Genomic DNA, 21,688 nt, shown 5'->3' with positions numbered 1-21,688 from the left:
TAGCTAGTAAATGTCTCCTCTTCAAATTCCCAGAAGCGGGGAGGTGGGGGTGGGAGGTGGCTCAGTGGCCCCGACACATAAAGCAGGATGTGGCCACATGCACACTGTATTCCAGCCCTGGGTTGGGGAAGCATGGGGATGCAGAGATCTGGGGATCACATGGGCCTGTTGGTCATCAGTTTAGCTCCAGGTTCAGTGTGAGACCCTGACTCAACATCTCCCTCTGATCTGTGTGGATGCACATCCACACACGTGTATATACTACAAACATCACACACACACACACACACACACACACACACACACACACACACACACGGCATAGTCCAAACTGCCCCTGCAGAAGACAATGCTTACTGCAGGGGTCACATGCCACCTATAGGAAATGTAAGCAAGCCGGTTTAACATATGTCTCCTGTCAGGACAAAGAGGCACAACAACCATCTAGTACAATACTCTACGCCTTCCTCTGGATGTCTGTCACCTTTATGAGGATGCCCGTTTTACAAAGCAACAACCAAGCTGTAGATGTCACAGTGAGTCAGGCTGGCCAGGTGTATCAAGCTTCAGCGCTGAGTTACAGCTTTGCCAAGGGACACCAACAGTGCCCTTTAGACCAAACGGGATGGGAACAGATATTGAGTAATAACAAATTGGCCAGGACTTCCCACATTAAGGCAAGCCGCGGACTGACAGCAGGAAGTGTCACACCTCACTTGAGATGGCAGTGACCCGGGGGTGGGAGGGGTGGGGGTGGGGGGGCTGCAAGGGACACACTGGAGAAATGGGTCTCCTGCCTCCCCTGAGAGCCACAGCTGGAGTCGGGACCCACAGCAAGGCTGGCCGGTGTTTAACTGGGGGGTGACACCACTTCAACTTCTGGGCAAACAGGAAGCTTCCTTCTCCAAAGGTTGTAGGCTGGCCAGCACCGAGCTGCATTCAGTAGGCGAACTCTAACCCAGAGATGCCGGGATGAGTCAGCTCTCCACGCAGCTCCCACCTCCTGGCACCTCACTTGGTAAAGCTGCCGGAGAGGAACCTGTGTGGGTTAATTCAACTGTTTGTCTCACGTAGAGATACATTAGAAAGCTAAGGTTTTCTTTTTACAACTTAAGCCAGGTATGGTGGCATATACCACTAGTTCCAGCACTCAGGAGACAGAGGCAAGTGGATTCCTGAGTTCAAGGCCAGCCTGGTCTATAGAGCAAGTTCCAGACCTCAGGCCCCGACACATAAAGCAGGGCTACACAGTGAAACCTTGTCTCAAAAAACCAAACCAAATATATACTTGTATTTATATATAGAGATAGGTGAATAAATAAAAATTCTTATTAAGTCAGATGCAGGGGCTCAGGCCTATAATCCTAGCATTTTCAAGGCAGAGGCAGGGGGATTGCCATGAGTTCAAGGCCATTTGTTCTTGCCCTATCAGCCAGTGCTTTCTGGGCTGCTGCTGGGGTGGTGAATAGCAGCAGGTTGATGATTTGGACTAGAAGAGTCCCAAAGGTGCAGGCAGGAAGGTGAAGGGGCCTGATTGTAGCAGGCCAAGTGCAGCCAGCGGGCAGCGGACAGGTGCAGAGACATTTATCATTCACCCAGAGCGGGCTCTGTCAAGAGGAGATGCTTGGGAAAGAGCTCAGGAAGCCATCATAAGGCCAAGGGTCTGTACCTAACCTGCTGGGTTGGGTTAGGTCAGGGATCCTCCTCTCATTGGCTGCCAGGCTGTCACAGGCTACCTGAGTGCCCCAAGGCTGTTTTCTCACACTGAAAATGTGCTGCCACCCACCTACTCACTGGCTGGCCATGTAAACACTGAAAGGAGCTGAGACACCCGGGGCATCCACCCCACTTCTCCAGTACTTTAACATGAAGTGTGCAGACATGCATACACACAGAGACATACAACCTACACATGCATATACACATTTCTGCACATGCATATGCACACACAGGTGCCCTCTACATATGCACACACTCCACACATGTATACCTGTGTGTATTAGAAACGTATTCCTTCCCTGTGTGTGTGGCTCACACGTGTGTGTGTGTGTGTGTGTGTGTGTGTGTGTGTGTGTGTGTGTGTGTAAGACTCCTTCTGTGTGTGTGTGTGTAACCTCAGGCTAATGTCAGGGGTTTCCTCGGTCACCTTCCACCCTATCTACAAGGTCTCTCACTGAATTTGGAGCTCACAGATTCAGCTGGACGGGCTGAGCAGCAGGCTCAGGGCCATTTGTGTCCCCACCTCCTCAGCCCAGGGTTACAGGCATGCACCGTTTCACATGGGTTCTAGGGATCTCAGCTCAGGTCCTCAGACAGCAAGCCCTTACAGCCAGAGCCACCCTCCCCCGCCTGCCCGTTAGGACCCCTTAACTTCTCCCTGGAGCCGCACCCCAGCTACACCACTCCTTCACTGTTCCCCTTTGGGCAGCACAGTGGGGCTCACCTGGTGTACACCAGGCAAACCGAGCTCTACCCTCAGCCCCATCCTGCACCTTGTAAGGACATACAAACACTTTCGCTGTCAATTGTCAAGTGTGTCTGCGTGGCCCACAGGGGAACCAGGCGCCAGCTCCGATGAGGTTAAAAGATGGGCTTGGTTGGGACACATTTGGCTGTATGGAGACAGAGTATCCAGCCACACGATTTTAAATAAAGAAAACATAATGTAACTTATAAAACCAAAAATCCAGAGCAAGGTCCCCCCCACTTGGGGGAGGGCATTCAGAAATACCTGGAGACATTTATGACGTTTCTGTTTGGGGGCAGAGGAGGGATGACTGGGCTGTACTAGTACGTCGTGGACAAGAGGCCAGGACGCTAACAAACATCCTACAGTGCACAGAACAGCACCCACCTCCACCCCAGATGCCCCTGAACCGTGGCCGAGACACTCGCACACAGAGGGGCAGGCTTCCATCTCTGTTACAAATATAAAGAGAAGCACAACAAAAATAGCTCACTCTCAATGGAATGAAAACAAGCAAACAGTGTCTGTTCCTTTTATGTCTTCGGAGCAGAGGAAATCCCTTTCAGAAGCTGGCCTGCAGCCTTCCGCCCACGTCTCAGGGGTCCCACAAATCACAAGGCCACGTCTAAAGTAAACTGCGTCATGGAAAACGGAATCAGCAGGATTCAATCTGAGAACCAGAGCATTACGCCTCCAGCTACCTCAGAGCCCACTCCCACGTGATCTCTCCACAGAACAGGGGTCTTTTTAACAAGAAGGAGAAGGGACTGGCTATCGGGTGGGCAGCCACATGCCTGCCCCACATTCAGAAGTAAGGAGTCTGAACTGAACCCAGTTGCTCCCTCTGAGCATGCTCAGTGCTCCTGCCTTCCAAGGCGGCAGCCCCATTAGACTATCTGCCAGCATACCAAGGCACTGAGACATCTGGCTGGAGAGTCACCAGAAGCAAGGATCTTTCACTCGCGTAAAAAGTAACACTTTGTGTATCATTCATATACACACATTTTAATGGCTTATTTTATTAAAAAAAATAACGTATATGTGTCCATGTGTGGGTATGTAGATGTGAGTGCAGGTGATTTCGAGGCCCAGAGACACTGGCTCCTCTGGGTTGGAGTTACGGCAGTTGTGAGCTGCCTGGTGTGAGTGCTGGGAACTGAACAAGAACTGCACACACTCTTAGCTGCTGAGCCATCGCTCCAGCCCGACACTTCACATGTTGATCAGCTAGTGAGATGACACACACAGTGACTAAGGAACACACTGATTCTTAATGACACAAGCAACAGAGGCCGGGCAGGGGTGAGGCAGTGAGAGGCACCAGAGGCCGGGCAGGGGTGAGGCAGTGAGAGGCACCAGAGGCCGGGCAGGGGTGAGGCCGTGAGAGGCACCAGAGGCCGGGCAGGGGTGAGGCCGTGAGAGGCACCAGAGGCCGGGCAGGGGTGAGGCCGTGAGAGGCACCAGAGGCCGGGCAGGGGTGAGGCCGTGAGAGGCACCAGAGGCTGGGCAGGGGTGAGGCCGTGAGAGGCACCAGAGGCTGGGCAGGGGTGAGGCAGTGAGAGGCACCAGAGGCCCTTCCGTTAGGATCACTGCCTAATGAGATCACCTGCCCATTCTCCCACAGTAAAGGCTTGTTGGGCCATCTGCTCAGGCAGGGGACATTTTTCAGTGTGCCTGGAAGATGTGAGTGGAAGGAACATGTGTCATTAAAACTTACCAAAAGTCCAAAAGTATTAGGGCTGAAGAGATGATCAGTGGCTAAGAACTTGTTCTGGTCTTCCAGAGGACCTGAGTTCTGTTCCCAGCATCCCTGTTGGGCAGCTCATAACTGCTGGTAACTTGAGCTCCAAGGGGTCTGACACCTCTCTGTAGCCACCCGCACTTACACGCACGCACGTACGAGCACATAAGCAGGACGGAGAGAGCTATGTAGAAACTATCCATTTCCCTCCCTTCACTTTATCCCGGGAACATTCTCCTTTAGACTACTGGTCTACCTCATCTGAAGGCCACGTAAGCCATTGTACTGTCACATCATGATTTACTTCAAGGAACTCCCTAACTGACATAGTTACTTCCCATTATTTGTTACCATATACAAGAATAAAGGCCCTTACAACTGCCTTTGTGTTTTATGTCCACAGGATTAAAATAAATTTATAGTGGCCCATGTTAACATTCTAATTGTTTATCATGTGAAAAAATGCAAAAGTCACAATGAACTTTTACTCCATTCCCTCTGAATAGTGGCTCAAGTCTGCTCACACCAAGTGTTGAGGACAGGGAAGGGCTGTAGCTCTCACACATGAGCAGGATGTAGAATGGTGCATCCCCTTGGCAAACCTCTTGTGGCCCCTACAGACATTAAACATGCAGCCAGAGAGGTGGTTCAGCAGTTAAGAGCACTTGCTGCACAATCCTGAGGACCAGGGTCTGGAGCTCAGCACCCTCATTAACGAGCCTGTGACTCCATGAGATCCTAGCTTGCTTCTGACCTCCACTCAAGCATAGGTACATGCACCTGCACACACACAAATAAGTAAATAAATAATAAATAAATAAAGCTTTAACAAATTAAAACAGGAGCTGGAGAGATGATTCAGTGGTTAAGAACACTGACTGCTTTTCCAGAGGACCCAGGTTCAATTCCCAGGATCCACATGGTAGCTCACAACTCTCTGTGACTGCAGTTCCTGGGGCTTCTCACGTAGGCACACAAATAAATCATTAAAAAAAAAATAAATACATACCCACTGGAAGAAAGTCAACTGTCTTCAACAGGAAATGGATCTACAAACTGTATATCTGTGGACCTTCTCTAGCAGTACAAGGAAATGAGTTATCAATATCTACAGCTTCGTTAACCTTCAGGATAGCTTTGCTAACTGCCAGAGGTCAGAGCAAGAAAAATAGGGGATGTGCCCCTTTTATACAAAGTGTAGAGTGGCTTACTTTTAGGACTGTCGTAGGTAGCCCAGGCTAACCTTATGCTCACTATGTAGCTGGAGGCTGTCTCCTGCATCTAGCACCCAGCTGCTGGGATTACAAGCCTTTACCACCACACCTGGCTCTGCTTACATAAAACTTTTTAAAATTCGAACTCCTTTACAGTGGCAGAGAGGAAGGAGACAGTTGTCTGGTGATGTGGATAAGAAACACCAGGAGGGAACTTCTGGAGGTGACAGACACATGCTCTTGATGGTGGTGACGGTCTCACGGGGCTGTATGCATGTCAAACCCCATCAAATCCCACTGGATATGTGCAGGGCTGGTGTTGTGGCTCAGTGGTAGAGTCTTTGTGAGTGCCTGGGTTTGCAGAACTGTGTTCAGGCTACTGTGCGTCCATACAGCTTGGCTGGAGGTATGGGGCCTACTAAAAAGGACAGAGAGGAAAGCCTATAATGGACTCAAACACCAGCTTGAAGGTTGGTGTTCACGTCCGAACCATTGCCTGGACTGAAAGGCAGCCAAGTTTAACTTCGCCCTTCTGTTTCAGTCTGATTAGGCTACTTTTACAAAATACTACACACTGTGTCTTTCAAACAACATGAGTTTACTTCTCACAGTACCAGAGGCCATGAGCAAGGGGCGGCTGACTCCGATCTCTTCCTGGCTTGCAGATGACTACCTTCTGGCTGTGTCTTTGCATGGAGTGCTTGGAGAGAGCAGACAAGGAGGGAGGTGTCTTTTTCCCCTCTTTCAAGGGCATAGTCCTATCCGATAAGGGCCCATTCTATGACCTCATTTAACTTAAATTGCCTACTAATGACACTTTCTCCAGAGTCACGTGGGGGTTGAGTCTTCAACATACTGCTGTCCATGTGGGGAGAGTTCAAGCTTCACTTTCTAGACAGAGCAATGTAATGGGTCACCATCTCTTTCCTGGACCTGAACTCCATCCATTTTGCTGGATGGCGCACTGCTGTTGTTTGGTTATTGGTTACTGAAGAGTTACTTGTCTGTGTGAACCTGGCTGACTTCCATCCCTCCAGCAGACTGGAGAGGATGAACCACAAACAAATTCTTTCACTCAAACACAAAATAAGTCAGCTTTCCTGGTCACAAATTATTGCAAAGCATAAGGGACTCCTCTGCAGACAGAAAGCTCTTCTCAAAAAAGCGCCTCAACCTTGTCATGTTTGAGAAGCTCACACTGGGCAGCTGAGTCAGCAATGCCCTTGGAGTCTCGGCAAGGGCCCAGCAATCTGGGATGAGGGCCATGGTGTCATCTGAACCCCTGAACTGGGCACAACACACCAGAATTCAGCAGCTGCTGCCACATGCTGGAACCAGGGGTTTGAGCTGATCACTATCAGTGGAGAACATCCAACAGTTGCCAGCAAGTACCTAAACCGACCTAGCCCCACACAGAGGGGCCACATGCCAGCAACGGACAAGAGACAGCTCGGCATCCTATGGCTGGGAGGGGCGTCTCATCACCCCCCTTCTCAGGGCCCAGGCAGCGGGAGTGAGGAGGGCTGGCCTAGCTCCTCAGCGTCGGGAAGAGATCCTCACACACATCTGTAGGACACCCCACAGTGTTGTCCCTCCTGGAAGGAGTGGGTGTAGTGTGAATCACGGCAGCCAGAGCTCAAGTCATCAGGAAGGCTGCCTGGAGAGAGCAGCGGAGCCTGCCCAGGACGTCCCCAGGGTCACTGTCACTCTAGCACTACACAGGCAAAGGTCTCCCTCCACAAGGCTCCTGGGCAGTGAAAAGGTTTGAACAAAGAGCACCGTAGCCTCCATTGGTGAGAAAGCCCATCTGAGCATCTGCGAGAAAGGAGCTTTTGAACTGTGATGTGGACAGACGTCTGGATTTCACTGTCAGATCTACTAATTGCTATCTGAAGTCCTAATACCCAATACCTTTCAGCGGACCTGCATGTGGAGAGACCCTTTCAAAGGTAATTAGGATAGAGTGAGGCAGTGGGGTGTGCCTTTTCCAGGGAGTGTCACTGGTTTATGAGACCGGACAGAAGACAGGGAAAATAAAAAAGGGGGCATGGGAAGGAAGAGGAGCCCCCACCTCAGATGAATGGAGATTTTTGACACAAATGACTAAGTTCGCTGTGGAGGTTGCCTAACTAGGAACACTATTCTTCTTCCATGGAGTATTTCCTACAGAAATGTTAAAATGGCACTGAACCATACTTAATGCCAGAGTGTACACAACCTTGGATTAAACCTTACTCCTTTTCAAGAGTAAGACCCCAAACTTCCTGAGAATCTCACAAACAAAATTAGAGAGCTTGCTATGGCCCAAACATGTCTTAACTCCTGTGTCTTACTATCGTAAGGATCCCTTGAATTCCTGTGATCTTGGATTTTTGTCTATCAGACCTCAATCCTGTCCAACACACCTCAGGAACCACCCTCAGATCCCATTTCCTAAGAAGGAAAATAAAAAGAACTCCTTAGGAACCTGTGGAACACATGCAGCCATCACCACGACACCTGAACATAGCCTTCTCTCGAGAAGCTCACCAACTCATTCAGGGGTACAAACTCGTTTTCTTCAGCCTCTTGTTCTCTCTAACGCCCGGCTGAAATCTCTTCAAAACCTTTTCTTAAGCCCTGCCCAGCTACACACAGATTCATCCTGAAATTCTCTTCTGCCCTAAAGCCAAGAGTCCTGGCTTCACCCGAGCAGAGGTCTCAGCAGGAGAACTCTGCTTCCGCTGCCTACAACACTTAAAGAGAGGACAATCAGGACATAGTGACGCCCAGGGGACATCCAGGCTGTGACAGGGCTGCCCCTTTACCACCACCACCACCACCACCGCTTCCCGCTTCTCCCTAATTCTGCTAAAGAGAATCCACACCTAGAGTCAGGCACAGTGGTACACACCTTCAGTCCCAGTACCCAGGGGCCTGAGCAAGGAGGATCGTAAGATCAAGGCTAGCCTGGGCTACACAGCAAGACCCTGTCTCCAGACTACAGTAGAAATGCTCCCACCTAGTTGGTTAAAGTGTTAACTACCAAAGGAATTTTCTTTAGACTGGGATTCCCCAGGACATCTGATGGTCTCTGTCAGATGCCACCACAGTTATTAGTTTTGCTACCCAGTCCCTGCCCAGCAGCTCTCTTCCTGCCCAACTCCTCCTTTCCCTTGCTATAAAAACCCTGTTGCGCCGGGCGTTGGTGGCGCACGCCTTTAATCCCAGCACTCGGGAGGCAGAGGCAGGCGGATCTCTGTGAGTTCGAGGCCAGCCTGTTCTACAGAGCGAGATCCAGGAAAGGCGCAAAGCTACACAGAGAAACCCTGCCTCGAAAAACCAAAAATAAAAAAACAACCCTGTTGCTCCCCACACCTGAAGGACTTAATCCTAGGACTCCCCTTTTCTCTGTCACTCTCTCTGTCTCTAAAGCAGCCATACTTCACTGTGCCTTGGACTCAGGCCTTCAATCACAGACAGCCCCCTGCCCGCTCACTCAGGCCTCTGCTCCAATGTCATGTCAGCAGAAAGCCACCTCTGTCTAAAAACAGTCACCGTCCCCCTTCCCCGCCACGTCCCACATTTAATTTTCCCTCCTAGCGCTCAAGACTCAACGTCACGCTGGTTGCTGTCCCACCAATAAAGCCTCATATTCCACGTGAACAGCGGTTCTGTGTTACTGACACAGCCCGGCACCCAGATGTTCAGTCTACTGTGGCATCTGGCATCCTCTAACGAACCTGCTCTAACAGATACGGCTGGCTCACAAAGTGACTTAAACTATGTTCTGTAACAGAGAGTAGCTGAAGCCACTGTCCACTCACACTTCAGGGGTCAGCACACTGGCTCCTCATGAGAGCTGACGATAATCGGCCCCCACATCCCAGCTGCTCTGATAGTCTGCTGGTCCGTGGTGTTCCCTAGACGGCACGGTCCTGTTCTTGTCACACATGGTGTCACTTATCCATACATGCCTGTCTGTGTCCAAGTCCCCTCCTTTTTCCGCAGAACCGGGGGCTGAGCCTGGGGCCTAACGCATGGTGGGCAAGTGTCCTACCGTTAAACCACAGCTCTCTGGCCCTCTCTCTAATTTATTAGGTCAGAGTCTCACAAACTTGCCCAGCCTGGCATCAGACTCTCTCTATAGTCCAGGTGGCCTTCAGACCTGCTGTCCTCCTGCCTCAGCCTCCTGAGTAGCTGGGATTACAAGCCTGAGCCACCAGGCCTGGCTCAAATGTCCCCTTTCTGTGATGGTGCTCACCTTTACTTCCACTCTTGGGAGGTAGAGGCAGGTGGACCTCTATGAGTTCGAGGGTAGCCTGGTTTATATAGCAAGTTTTAGGCTAGGGATACATTATGAGACCTTGTCTCAAGAAAACATGCCCCTTTATCATAAGGATACCTAACACAGTGGGTTCCAGCCATCACTAATAACTTCACTTCAGCTTGATCAGCTCTGTAAAGAGCTTATTTATTTGCAGATACAGTTACATTCTGAGGACCCAGAGTGAGGATTTTGATAAGTACAGTTCAACACACAACAGCCATTAACAGCTACTTGATCTGAACGAGTTAGGTAATAGCTACTGGCAAAGAACTCGCACTGGCCTCACCTGGGCAACGGAGTGGGCTCCTTGGCCACGAGAAGGCACAACCCATCCTCCATCTATAAACTGCATAGACTTCGGCAAGAAGACATAGGAAAAGACTAACAATAGCATGGCTCTGGGGGTCAGGCTTGTGGGCTGAGCCTGTGCAGGGGCGTGGTCAGAGCTGGGTGTCAACTTATTTTACAAGTAGCTTTTTATTTTATTCTATGCTCCAATACTGAGGATTGAACCTATACCTCACACGCCAGGCAAGAGATCCACCACAGAGCTGTACCTGAAACCCTCCTTTTACTTTGAGACAGTGTCTCGCCTTGCCCAGGCTGGCCTTGAACTCACTCTGTAGCCCAGCCAGGCCTTGTATTTGCCACACTCCTTTCTCAGCCTCCCAAGAGCTAGAACGGCAGGCCAGCACCACCAGGCCTAGGGTGTGTTACAGGTACGACACAACACGGCACAGCGAGTCCTTAACACACAGAAAGTCCTCAGTGAACGTCAGCTACGGAAGGCAGAGCTGAGGCACCCTTGTCCCACTGAAGTCTTGCAAATCCTCCAGGCTGGACACTCTGATCCATGGCCTAATTACAGCAGCAGAGAACAAAGGGCCAGGGCTGCAGCTCAGCTGCCACACACAGTTCAACCCCCATCACCACATACACCGATGCACCGTCGTGGGGGTGGAGGTGGAGGGTAGGCAGAGAGGCTAATTGGCGGGGGTGGGGTGGTGGTGGTGGTGGAGGTGGTGGTGGAGGTGGTGGTGGAGGTGGTGGTGGTGGTGGTGGTGGTGGTGATGGTGGTGGTGGTGTTAAGCAATACTGCCCAAACGACAGGGTGGGATACCTTGGGTAAAAATCTGTAGAAGAAGTAACCTTTTAAATCAAACCTTTATCCAGTGCAATACCACAAACAGGGGTCCTATCAGGGGACAATCCTTAGGAAAATAAAGTGTTAGGAGCTGCACTTGGCCCTTCCCAGAAGGGAGGAATGATTCAGTTTCTACCATTTGCTGGGGACCGTGTAGACGAGACAAGTCCAGCAGGGTGACGAGACCTGCCACTCCAGCTCCATTCCACTCAGGGCTGCAGCCTGGGCCAGGTGTGTTTACGGAGGAGCCCTCCACACCTCCATGGCCCGTCTCAGAATCTGCTCCCACAACAGGACAAGCAACAAAAGTAACGCTCGGTGCAGGTTGTACTTAGGAATCAAGCCCTTCAAAGCGTCCAAGACACTGTCCATCCAGCACCCATGACAGCCCTGGACACCAGGACTACAGCGGGAAGGCAGAGCCCCAGGGTGCCTTAGCTGCACCCACAGTAATAGATTAGCTCTCCAGGATTCTGTTCTCTCACCTGAAATGCATCCGAGAATGTCAGCCCTCTCCTGCAGGAGAGTCTGCGAAAGAAACACATTTCTTTCGGACTGCTATACGAGCATTAGCTCTACTAGACGTGACGGTTAATACTGTTAACTGTATGAGTTTCTACAGTAAGATAACTAAGGTGGGAAGACCCACCCTCCCTAAATGTAGGTGGTTCCACTCCTGAGGTCCTGGACTGAAGGAGAAAGTGAACTGAGCGCCAGTGTTCATCTCTCTGCTAATGAAGTGCAGATGCCATGTGACCAGCTCCTTAAGCTCCTGTTACCATGACATCTCTGCACGCACGCACGCACGCACGCACACACACACACACACGTGCACACGCGCACACACACACACACACAGAGCTCAGTGTTCTTTCTGTCTTTCCTTTGTTTTTGACACAGCCACAATAGCTCAGGCTGGCTTTGAACTCATCCTGTACTTGCGGCAGGAGCCTTCAGCTTCCGGTCTTCTCCACATCCCCGTGCTGGGAGCCCAGTACTTCGTTAGACACCTGGTAAGTCAGGGACTGAGTAGTAAAGCATCTGGCAGGACTCCAATGTGCCTGGGTCTCCTGCTGTGCCTCCCCCCCCTCCCCCCCCCGCCCCTTTAACCAGTCTCTGAGAGTCCCTAAGTGTTTACCTCCCCACCCGCCCCGAGTCCCGAGTATTCCTGGGCTGGGGCTGTCCAACCAAGGAACCTCAGGCTCCAGTATCGCCTCAAAAAACCTCGGGAGTATAATTTGTCTATCCTATTGAGCACTTACCTGTCTGTGACATTTCCAAGTAGATGTGCCTTGCAGGAAACCAGGCCTTTCCTGGCCAATGGGCTGCAACCTCCTATCTCTCCCCAAGCCCGACAGCCATCTGCCAGGCTGAGCCGCTCGCCCCACCCCCACCCTATGCTGGGAATTGAGCCCAGGGCCTTAGGCCAGCCAGGCAAGCACTTTGGGAGCTGCTTTCTGGCCGGAGTGAGGGTGTTAAGGTGGGTACATGGGGAGGGGGACACACAGCTGCCTCACTCTTCACCACACCCCTACCCCTGTTCCTGGAAAATAAAAGGAGGCACTCTCTCTCCTCAGTGGGGTTTTCTGGGGCTCCCTGACCTGCAGAATAGAGATGGAGGGGGAATCCTCCGACTTCCACCTGACCCTCACGCTCCAACCCGAGTCCTGGCCAGACAGCCTGAGAGTTCTCTACTGTGCACCACAATGGCCACAGCGTGCCTAAGATCCCTGTGGTGTCCTCCCTTTGGGCAGGACAGGAGAGTCACACAGAGACCGCCGGAGCCCCATTTGATCCGCTTGGGTCTTCCCAGACCATAACCCTTTCTCCACACCCAGTCTCCACACCCAAACACATATACACACATGCACTCACTCTCACACACTCATATACTCACATGCACACACACTCACATACAAACTCACACTATTAGTTTACTTTCTATTCTTCTAGAAGTTACCAGTTAGTAACAAAAGGGCCTAAAAAGTAGAGCACAAAAGAAACAGAAAAACCCTCAGCAGACACGGAATAATCTTTCAATAACTAGGCTGACGATTTTAAATTGTCAGTACATAGACTTATTGAGAAAAGGCTACCCACAGGTGTAGTGTGGTGGCGCACACCTTTAATCCCAGCACTTGGGAGGCAGGAGCAGGTAGATCTCTGAGTTTGAGGCCAGCCTGGTCTACAGAGTGAGTTTCCAGGACAGCCAGGGCTACACAGAGAAACCCTGTCTCAAAAAACCAAAGAAAAGAAAAAAAGAAAAGGCCATTCCACTGTATCAATGCTATAAAAACCCAACACAATCAATTCTGTGCTCAGCAGATGCTGGAAGAGTTCTATGCGGTGACCTGTGCTAAGCATGCTAAGTCTGAGGTACAGAATCTCTGGCTGTTCTCTCTTTTCTGTTTTTCTAGATGTTCTAACCTTCACAAACTCCTTACCATAATAAAAAGACAACTCCGCCCCCACCTCCACACCTTCCAAACAGGAAATGTCCCGGTACCTTGTTGAGTTTGCCCAGTGAAGATATAAGATCCGCCCATTCACTGGAGGACTCAAAGTTTCTTAAAGCCTTTTCGATCACTGAGGAATAACTTCTGTATCTGTAATCGCTTAGCAGCTCCTGCTCCTCTGGGTCCATCGTACATTCTCACACTGAAGGAGGGATCTAAAGGCGAAATCAGAAAACGACATGAGGGAGCCGCCCCCAGGCAGAAATCCTTCCCAACTCCGAGTTACGAACGAGAGACCTGTGTCCACAAACTCACTAGGCAATCCAATTCAAATATTTAGCAAGGCTCCTAGGCCAGGCAGTACGTAAATAAAGATAAAGAGTTCCCACCCTCCTGGATTCTGAGGGACACAAGTGCACTAGGCAGAAAGAAGAAGGATGCTAGGACCTGTCTAACGGACAAAATTAATTCCAGGAGAGAAACTAGCAAAATTACATCTTACTGCTGGCTGGTCATTCTGAACGCAAAAGGCCCCTCCTATTACAAACCTAAGGGAGTGCTTTCAACCTGAAGGGTCCACTTAGCAGTTCAATCCTCTACAACTAGACTAGGGTACTGGAAATATTCTCCACAAAAACCAAGTAAGAGAGCCGGCTTGATGGCTCAGGAGGGAAAAGTACTTATTACAGGAGCCTGGCAACCTGAATCTGGGCTAGACATGGCGAGCATGCCTATAATCACAGCACTAGGCAGTGAGGCAAGAGCATTAGGAGTTTGAGGTTATCCTCAGAGACATAGTGAGTTCAAGACCCACCTAAGACACATAAGATCCCGGGGCTCATGACAGATGGAGACAGACAGACATAGGTAGTCTGGGGAAGGGGGACATGAGATGCTGCGGGGTGCAGGGAAGAGAAAGAAAGCATAAGCTTAGTGGAAACGGTCAGCCAAGCAAGATCATATATTGTATGACTTCATTTGTATGAAATACCCAAGGTGTGCAAGTCTCTCCTGATGTCAGCATGTTAGTGGTTGCCTGGGGCAGACCAGAAACAGACAAAGATAGGGTCATTTGAGGTCACTGAAATGTGGTTATGGCGATCGCTACTCAACTCTGTAAATCTACTGAAAATCGCTGAATTATACACTTGGCCAATTTTGCAGTCTGTAAATTATACCCAAATTAACACTTTTTTTAAGCTAACCTAAACTGAATTCCATCCACTCAGCACACTCTTCCCTCATCTTCCCATTCTATAGAAGGTGCCCCCTCTGTGGGCCAGACATGTTGCTCTAGACTCTTCCTTCTCTTGGCCTGCCACACTCAACCCAAATCCTGCTGGCTCTGCCTTGTCCCTCTGTCCCGAGGTGCAAGCCCCCTGGCCCCTGCAGGTGTCCAGAGTCTCCCACCCACTCTCATTCTCCCCGTCCCATGTTCTCACACAGCACTCCCAGAATCCTCCTGCAGCAGCGTAAGTGAACACTCCCTACACTAACGCCAGTCTCCAAGGCACCCCTCTCTGGTCCCTTCACACCACACAGAGCACGTTCCAAGACAGACTCATCCTACCACAAAGCCTCTGCGCTGCACTACGCAAACGAATCCGCAAAATCCACTCTCAGGAGGACCTGTAAGCCTTTTCTGAAATAACAAGCTCACACTTGGTGAAATCAGAGTGAAAAGGTGCTGAACTGAGGCAGCGGCTTATTTTACCAAATCAAGTCTATGAAGTTCCTATAGCTGAGCACCCCCCCTTTTTTTAATCTAAGGAATTTCCAGTCTGAACTCCAACGTAACTTCAGTCCTGAAATACCCTATGTACAGCTTTCTTATTAAGTGTCCCAGAATCAGGGAAAGAAACTTGAGCAGGACTAACAGAGGAATTACTTAAATAGTTGCAGGTGAATTTGGCATACGGTGACCAAGGGTGGGCTGGAGTCAGGAAAGCGCTGAGGATCTGAATTCCACCCCCAGATATGGTGGGGCACACTCTTGTGATCCAGGCACCGGAGCTCTCTGTCCAGAAGCCCAACACAACCTGAGCTCCAGGCTTAAGGAGAGACTTTGCCTCAAAATAAAATGGATGGCCTTCCTGAGAAATGAAACCCACACGTTTGCCCCCAACACACACATATACATACACACACACACACACACACACACACACACACACACACACACACAGTCAGACAAGAAAAAGAAAGAGAAGAGGAAGTCCAACCATCAACAGACGTGTCCTCAAGGTCCACAGGTGTGGACTCTTGTGTTACCAGGAAGAGAGCCACCACTGATAAGATCAGTGTTCAGGACATGGGTGCCTGGCTGCTCCCGGCAAGGAGGCTCTCAGCCAGGGATGAAGGCCGCAGGTGCAGTTCTCTGTTATGGTCTGATGCTGGAAGAAAGTGCTAGCTGGCAATAACAGTATGGCTAAGAAGCTTGGAAGTTATTCATGCAAGCTGTTGAAACACCTTCAAAACATGGGGCATGGGGAATTACAAAACTACACAGCGTCTGTGTCTGCTCAATACACCTCTCACTTATGAAACACACTGGAGTTCCATGAGGGACATGCCAGCCGAATGATGGGAATATTAGGAATTAGTGGTATACGTAGGATTCAGGGCTCAGTTCAGCGGGAATCTCTGTTATACCAGTGCAAAGAATGACCAGGTCAACCTCTATCGTGCAGCTACGCTGGACACCTTGGTGAGATGCAGCAGTTCGGTAAACTGATAGTGCTAAGTAAGCTATATTATATATATAAAATATATGTGCTACGTCTATACACAGAGGAACAGGTGTACGCACCCGAGTCATTAACCTCACAACAGAAAGCATCAGAGGAGCTCTCTCACATTACCCATTCCTAATTTCGTAGCTCAAACGAAAACCCCAAACCATCTGCTAGATCCGGAAGTCGATTGTAAATACGCTCACAAGGAAGGAGTCGGATGAACACGGTAAAAACCGAGAACCAGCAAGCAGCCTTCCCATTTACCTGTCGATGATGTCCCTGCGTCTACAGCACATCAACCCTCTTCACCAACTGGCCCAGTTTTGACTTCGTTCTTTCAGAGCGAGATCAAATGGCACTAGAAAAAAAAAAGGAAAAAAAAAAAAGCAGACACCTGACACCTCACAGCAACAGCTTTTAAATGTGGGGTGTCCTCAACAAACAACCCTAGACAGGTCTCCCGAGAGGGAGGCTGCTGTCACCGGGTGAGAACCTCCTCGGCGGCCGCGGCTAATCCTCCGGCGCAGAGCCAGGCTGGCTGGTGCACCCGCAGCACGGAAGCTGGGACCCCATCGGGGAACCGGGAAGCCCTGCCCGACCCAGGCTGACCTTCTAGAACCGCCCTGGGCCGGCGAGGCGGAGACGGGTGGCCGTCCGACCTCCACCTGCTCGCAGGGACCCTGCCGAGGCGCGGAAGGCCGGGGCTGAAGCCCACACCCACGCGCGGCCGTACCCGCAGTGCAGCAGACGCGCCGCCGCCCGAGCCCTGCGCATCCGCCGCTCCCGGGCCCGCGGGCGGGGACGAGACTTACCGGCGGCCGGGGACCTCGGCGGCGGGCGTGTGGCGAGCCTGTCGGCTGCGGGAGACAGCGGCTCTGAGATACGGCTGCGAGCGGAGGAAGCGCAGCACCTCAGCCCAGCCTCCGTCGCCACTCCCGGGGTGTGTGGGGGGGACCAGGCGGCTGGGGGTGGGGCCGGAAGGCGGGGTCTCGGGGGCGGGGCGGGGCCTCGGGACGGGGCGGGACCTGGAGGCAGGCCCTCGGCGAGGGGCGGGGTCCTCGGGGTGACTGGGCGGGGACCATGGTGAGCGGAGCCGTGACCTTGGCGCATGAGCGGGGTCGGAGGGGCGGGGCCTCGACCTGATGGGGGTGCCTCTCCCCTCGTGGGCGGGAATCTAGCCGCGTGGGCGGGGCCTTGGTGGCGGGTGGGTGTGGCCTATGCAGGATGGGGCCGGGCCCTGACCACATAGGGCGGAGACAAGGCGGCGGGGTGAGAGGAGGTTGGGCAGGGTGGGCGGGGCCTCGCGTCTCAAGGCGGGGCTCTGGGGGCGCCTAGAGACCCCCGCTTGACGGCTGGTGGGTGGGGCCTCTGAGGGCGGGGCCTTGGGGTCAGAGGCCGGTGTGGGCGAGGTCTAGACTAAGCGTCCAAGCGGCCCAGGGCTGCCCGTGGTGGGCGTGGCCTCGCGATGCAGCCCTGCAAGCCTCCCACGGATGGGCAGGTAGCCCTGGGCTTTCCTGACACGACCAAAGGACGGAGGACGTCAGTCAGGGCCTGCCCAGAGCCGTCCGCCCCTGCTTCTTTGTCCCACGGAGGGCTGTTCCCAGGCTTTGCGTCAGGGCCACACCCACATCCTCCACCGCGGGGAGGAGGCAGGAAGAATCCCAAGCTCCAGGAGCGGAAGGCTGGGGGACTCCGGGTTAGGGTGTCTCTGCATCCTCGAACGTTCATATCTCCGGGTTCACCCAACCGGATGGGCCTGACAGCTACGGATCAAGAAGAGTGGTGGGGTCTGGGAGGTCGCAGGGCTCACCCTGACATTGACCCTGTCTGGATCACTCCAGCCGCAGCTCCCAGGCAGCTGAAACAGCGCTGCCTACCGTCTAAGGTTGTCATTTCAGTGGTGGCCTCTTCTTTTCACCCGTCAGAGTCCCTCGGTTTTAGAGCTGCTCTGGGGCTAGGCAGTCCATGAAAGTTTAGAAGGAGTCATCTGTGCTGGCCAGTTTCATGTCAACTTGACACAAGCCAGAGTCATCTGAAAGGAGGGACCCTCAATTGAGAAAATGCCTCCATCAGATCCAGCTGTACGGCCTTTTCTCAATTAGTGATTGATGGGGGAGGGCCCAGCCTATTGTGGGTGGGGTCAGCTCTGGGCGGGTGGTCCTGGGTTCTTTAAGAAAACAACTGAGCAAGCCATGAGAAGCCGGTAAGCACCTCCCCTCTGTGGCCTCTGTGTCAGTTTCTGCCTCCAGGTTCCTGTCCTGTTGGGAGTTCTTGTCCCGACTTCCCTCAGTGATAAACAGTGCTGTGGAAGTGTAAGCCAAATAAACCCTGTCCTTCCCAAGTTGCTTTTGGTCGTGGTGTTTCATCACAGCGATAGTAACTAAGACGCCATCCAAATCCATTTAGTAATCGTTTATAATGTTCAGTGAATATAGGTACACATTTCTGGGAGAAATATATGTAGTTTGTATCATATTCCAAAATAGCTGTATCCAGGTGGGCTAAGCGGGTAAAGGCGTTTGCTGCTAAGACTGAGTTTGATCCCAGAAGAAAACCAACTCATAAAAACTGCCTTCTCACATACACTTACAATGTAGTACAGGTACGGACATACACATCTCACACAAACAAATGTTAAAAAAAAAAAAATCCGGGGCTGGAGAGATGGCTCAGAGGTTAAGAGCACTGGCTGCTCTTCCAGAGGTCATGAGTTCAATTCCCAGCAACCACATGGTGGCTCACAACCATCCATAATGAGATTTGGTGCCCTCTTCTGACCTGCAGGTGTATATGCAGACGGAACACTGTATACATAATAAATAAATAAATATTTAAAAAAAAAAAAAATCCACAAAAGCAAAGCCCAAATGATAACCCCAAATAGGAAGAGTTATGTTAATGGTTAAATCTGGGATGCTGGGGGGAAAAAAAAATGGGTCTGGAGGGATGGCTCAGTGGTCAAGAGCACTGGCTGCTCTTCCAGAGGACTTGGGTTCGGTTCCCAGCATCCACGTGACAGCTCACAACTGTCTGTAACTCCAGTTTGAGAAGATCTGACAACCTCACACAGAGATCCATGAAGGCAAAACACCAATGCACATGAAGAGAAAAAAAAAAAAAAAAAAGAAGGCTGGGTTGCTGGGTGGTGGTGGCACACACCTTTAATCCCAGCACTCGGGAGGCAGAGCCAGCTGGATCTCTGTGAGTTCGAGGCCAGCCTGGTCTACAGAGCAAGATCCAGCCAGGAAAGGAACCAAAACTACACAGAGAAACCCAGTCTTGAGAAACCGCAAAAAAAAAAAAAAAAAAAAAAAGAAAGAAAAAAGAAAAAAAGGGGGAATGGGGGAGTGGAGGGCTGGGTTGTGAACAGCTGGATACAAGGCCCTGGTCTTCTAGTGACGGGTTCTAGGAGTGGTCTTAAAATGGAAGGAGTGGAAAAGCAAAGACTTGAGCCAATTTAACAGGGAAATGTTGATTTCAGGAAAATTAACTTCCTAGCGAAGGTTTGATGAACTCTCGTCTTAGAAGTTGTACAAAGCAGGGAGACAATCGGCAGTGGTTTTCTCTTTTCTTTTCTTTCTTTTTTCTTTTTTTTCTTGGTTTTTTGAGGCAAGGTTTCTCTGTGTAGGCCTGGCTGGTCTGGAACTCGCTCTGTAGATCAGGCTGGCCTTGAATTCACAGAGATCCACCTGCCCCTGCCTCAATTGAGGAATTGCCTCCATTAGACTGACCTGTGGGCACATCTGTAAGGTGTTAATGATTGATGTGGGCGGCCCAGCTCGCTGTGGGGGAAGCCACATCGGAGCAGGTAAAATAAAAAAGCAGACTGAGCAAGCCATGGGGGCAAGCCCAATAAGCATCGTTCCTTCAGGATCTTTTCTTCAGTTCCTGCCTCCAGTTTTCTGCCCTGCTTGAGTTCCTGCCTCGGCTTCTGTCTTAGTTACTTTCCAGTTGTTGCAACTTGACATCATGACCAAGACAATTTATAAAAAAGTATTTAACTGGGGGGCTCACGGTGTGAGAGGTTTCGAGTTGGTCACCTCAGAGAGCATGGTGACAGGTGGGTAGGCGGGCAGGCATGGCGCTGGAGCAGTAGATGAGCTTACGTCCAATCTACCAGCACAGGAGGCGGGGCGCAGGGAGGAAATGGAATGGTGTGGGCTTTTGAAACCTCAATGCACACCTACTCTTTCCCAAACAGTTCCACCAACTGGGGACCAAGTATTCAAATATATAAGCCTATATAAGGGGACCATTCTCATCCACACCACCACAGCTTTGCCAGTGATGGGCTGTAATCTGTAAGCAAATTAGTCCTCTCCTCCTCCAAGTTGGTGTTGGTTAGTGTTCATCACAACCACAAGTAGCAAAACAGGATACTGTCTTAAACAAACAAACAAAAAAAACAAACAAAAACAAAAATAATCGAGGCAGAGGATGGAGCTCAATAGTGGACTACTTACCTACCATGTGCAACCTCTGGATTCAGTTCCTGTTAGGAAGGAACCTAATATCTGTCATCTGCCCAGAAAGCTAAATCGGACCTGCTTTCCAGCCTTTGCTCTGTCTGTGTGGATAGAGACTTCTCCAGCTCAGGACACGCCCCCCAGACCCTTATGGTAATTTTGTTTTTCTCAGTCATTCTATAGAACCTATCTTTATGGGTTTTTCAGTGTAGTCACATCTGATCCGCATTTAGCTTACTTTGTTCCTCAAGGAGATTTATGTATGATTTGTTCTACATATGGGATTGCGTTAATTATTACCAGAATAATTTTCACAAAATTGTGCTGTGCTTAAATATGCCTAAAATTAAGCATTCAGGGTCAAAACACCAGAGGTTTGAACCTGGCTATTGAGTATTGAGATAAATTCCTGTGGCTTGTCTCTCTACAGCCAGTGAAGGTCACAGAGACCCCGAAATCTCCCTTAAGTTTTATATCAACAGAGTTACCCATGTGTCTTAGGGTTTCTATTGCTGTGAAGAGACACCATGACCACAGCAACTCTTATAAAGGAAAACATTTGAGGTGACCACTTACAGTTTCAGAGGTTTAGTAAATTATCATCATGGTGGGACATTTTGGCGTGCAGGCAGACATGCTGGAGCGGGAGTTGAGAGTCCTACATCTTGATTCAAAGACAACAGGAAGTGAACTGAGACACTGGGTATGGCATGAGCATATATGAGATCTGAAAGCCTGCTTCCACAGTGACACACTTCCTCCAAAAAGACCACACATACTGCAACAAAGCTACACCTCCTAATAGTGCCACTCTCTATGGGGGCCATTTTCTTTCAAACCACCACACCATGGCTTCTAATAGAAACCAGATGGGCCCAGTGTCAGGTACCGAAGGACTTGATTCAGGCAGTCCTGGATATACCTTGTTTTCCACAGCTGTGTGGTCCAGGACAAGTGAATTAAGGTCTCTAAGATTTTATACCTTCACTTGAAAACAGAGTAAATGCAGGGTATGGTAGCTCACACCTGTAATCATCACACTCGAGAGGCTGGAGCAGGGCTCTGATACAAGTTTGGGCTACATGGCTCTAGGCCTGGACTACAGAGCAAGTCCCCTGCTGTGGGAGGTCTTTCTGTACGCTGTGAATATGTGTTG

The 21,688-nt window shown here is 50.8% G+C and overlaps 1 protein-coding gene across 4 annotated transcripts in view; it reads right to left on the bottom strand.

Moving 5' to 3' along the window:
* The window catches only part of Dop1b (DOP1 leucine zipper like protein B), a 114,931-nt gene extending 97,911 nt beyond the window's left edge, over window positions 1–17,020 (bottom strand). For 2 of the 4 annotated variants that reach the window (XM_052741229.1, XM_052741232.1), the window contains exons 1-3: window positions 16,879–17,018; window positions 16,331–16,424; window positions 13,382–13,546 (exon numbers count right to left, since the gene is read on the bottom strand). In XM_052741229.1, the coding sequence (XP_052597189.1) occupies window positions 13,382–13,519 (138 nt within the window). In that variant the 5' untranslated portion in view covers window positions 13,520–13,546; window positions 16,331–16,424; window positions 16,879–17,018. Of the gene's footprint in view, window positions 1–13,381; window positions 13,547–16,330; window positions 16,425–16,878 lie in introns of all 4 variants that reach the window. The other 2 variants (XR_008218928.1, XM_052741230.1) reach the window with 2 other exon arrangements.
* Between the last annotated feature and the right edge of the window lie 4,668 nt (window positions 17,021–21,688).

Source organism: Peromyscus californicus, unplaced genomic scaffold (genome assembly GCF_007827085.1).
Source record: "Peromyscus californicus insignis strain IS unplaced genomic scaffold, ASM782708v3 Scaffold_16__1_contigs__length_79575227, whole genome shotgun sequence".
NCBI classification, from domain to species: Eukaryota; Metazoa; Chordata; class Mammalia; order Rodentia; family Cricetidae; genus Peromyscus; species Peromyscus californicus.
This window is presented reverse-complemented; position numbering and strand designations above follow the sequence as displayed.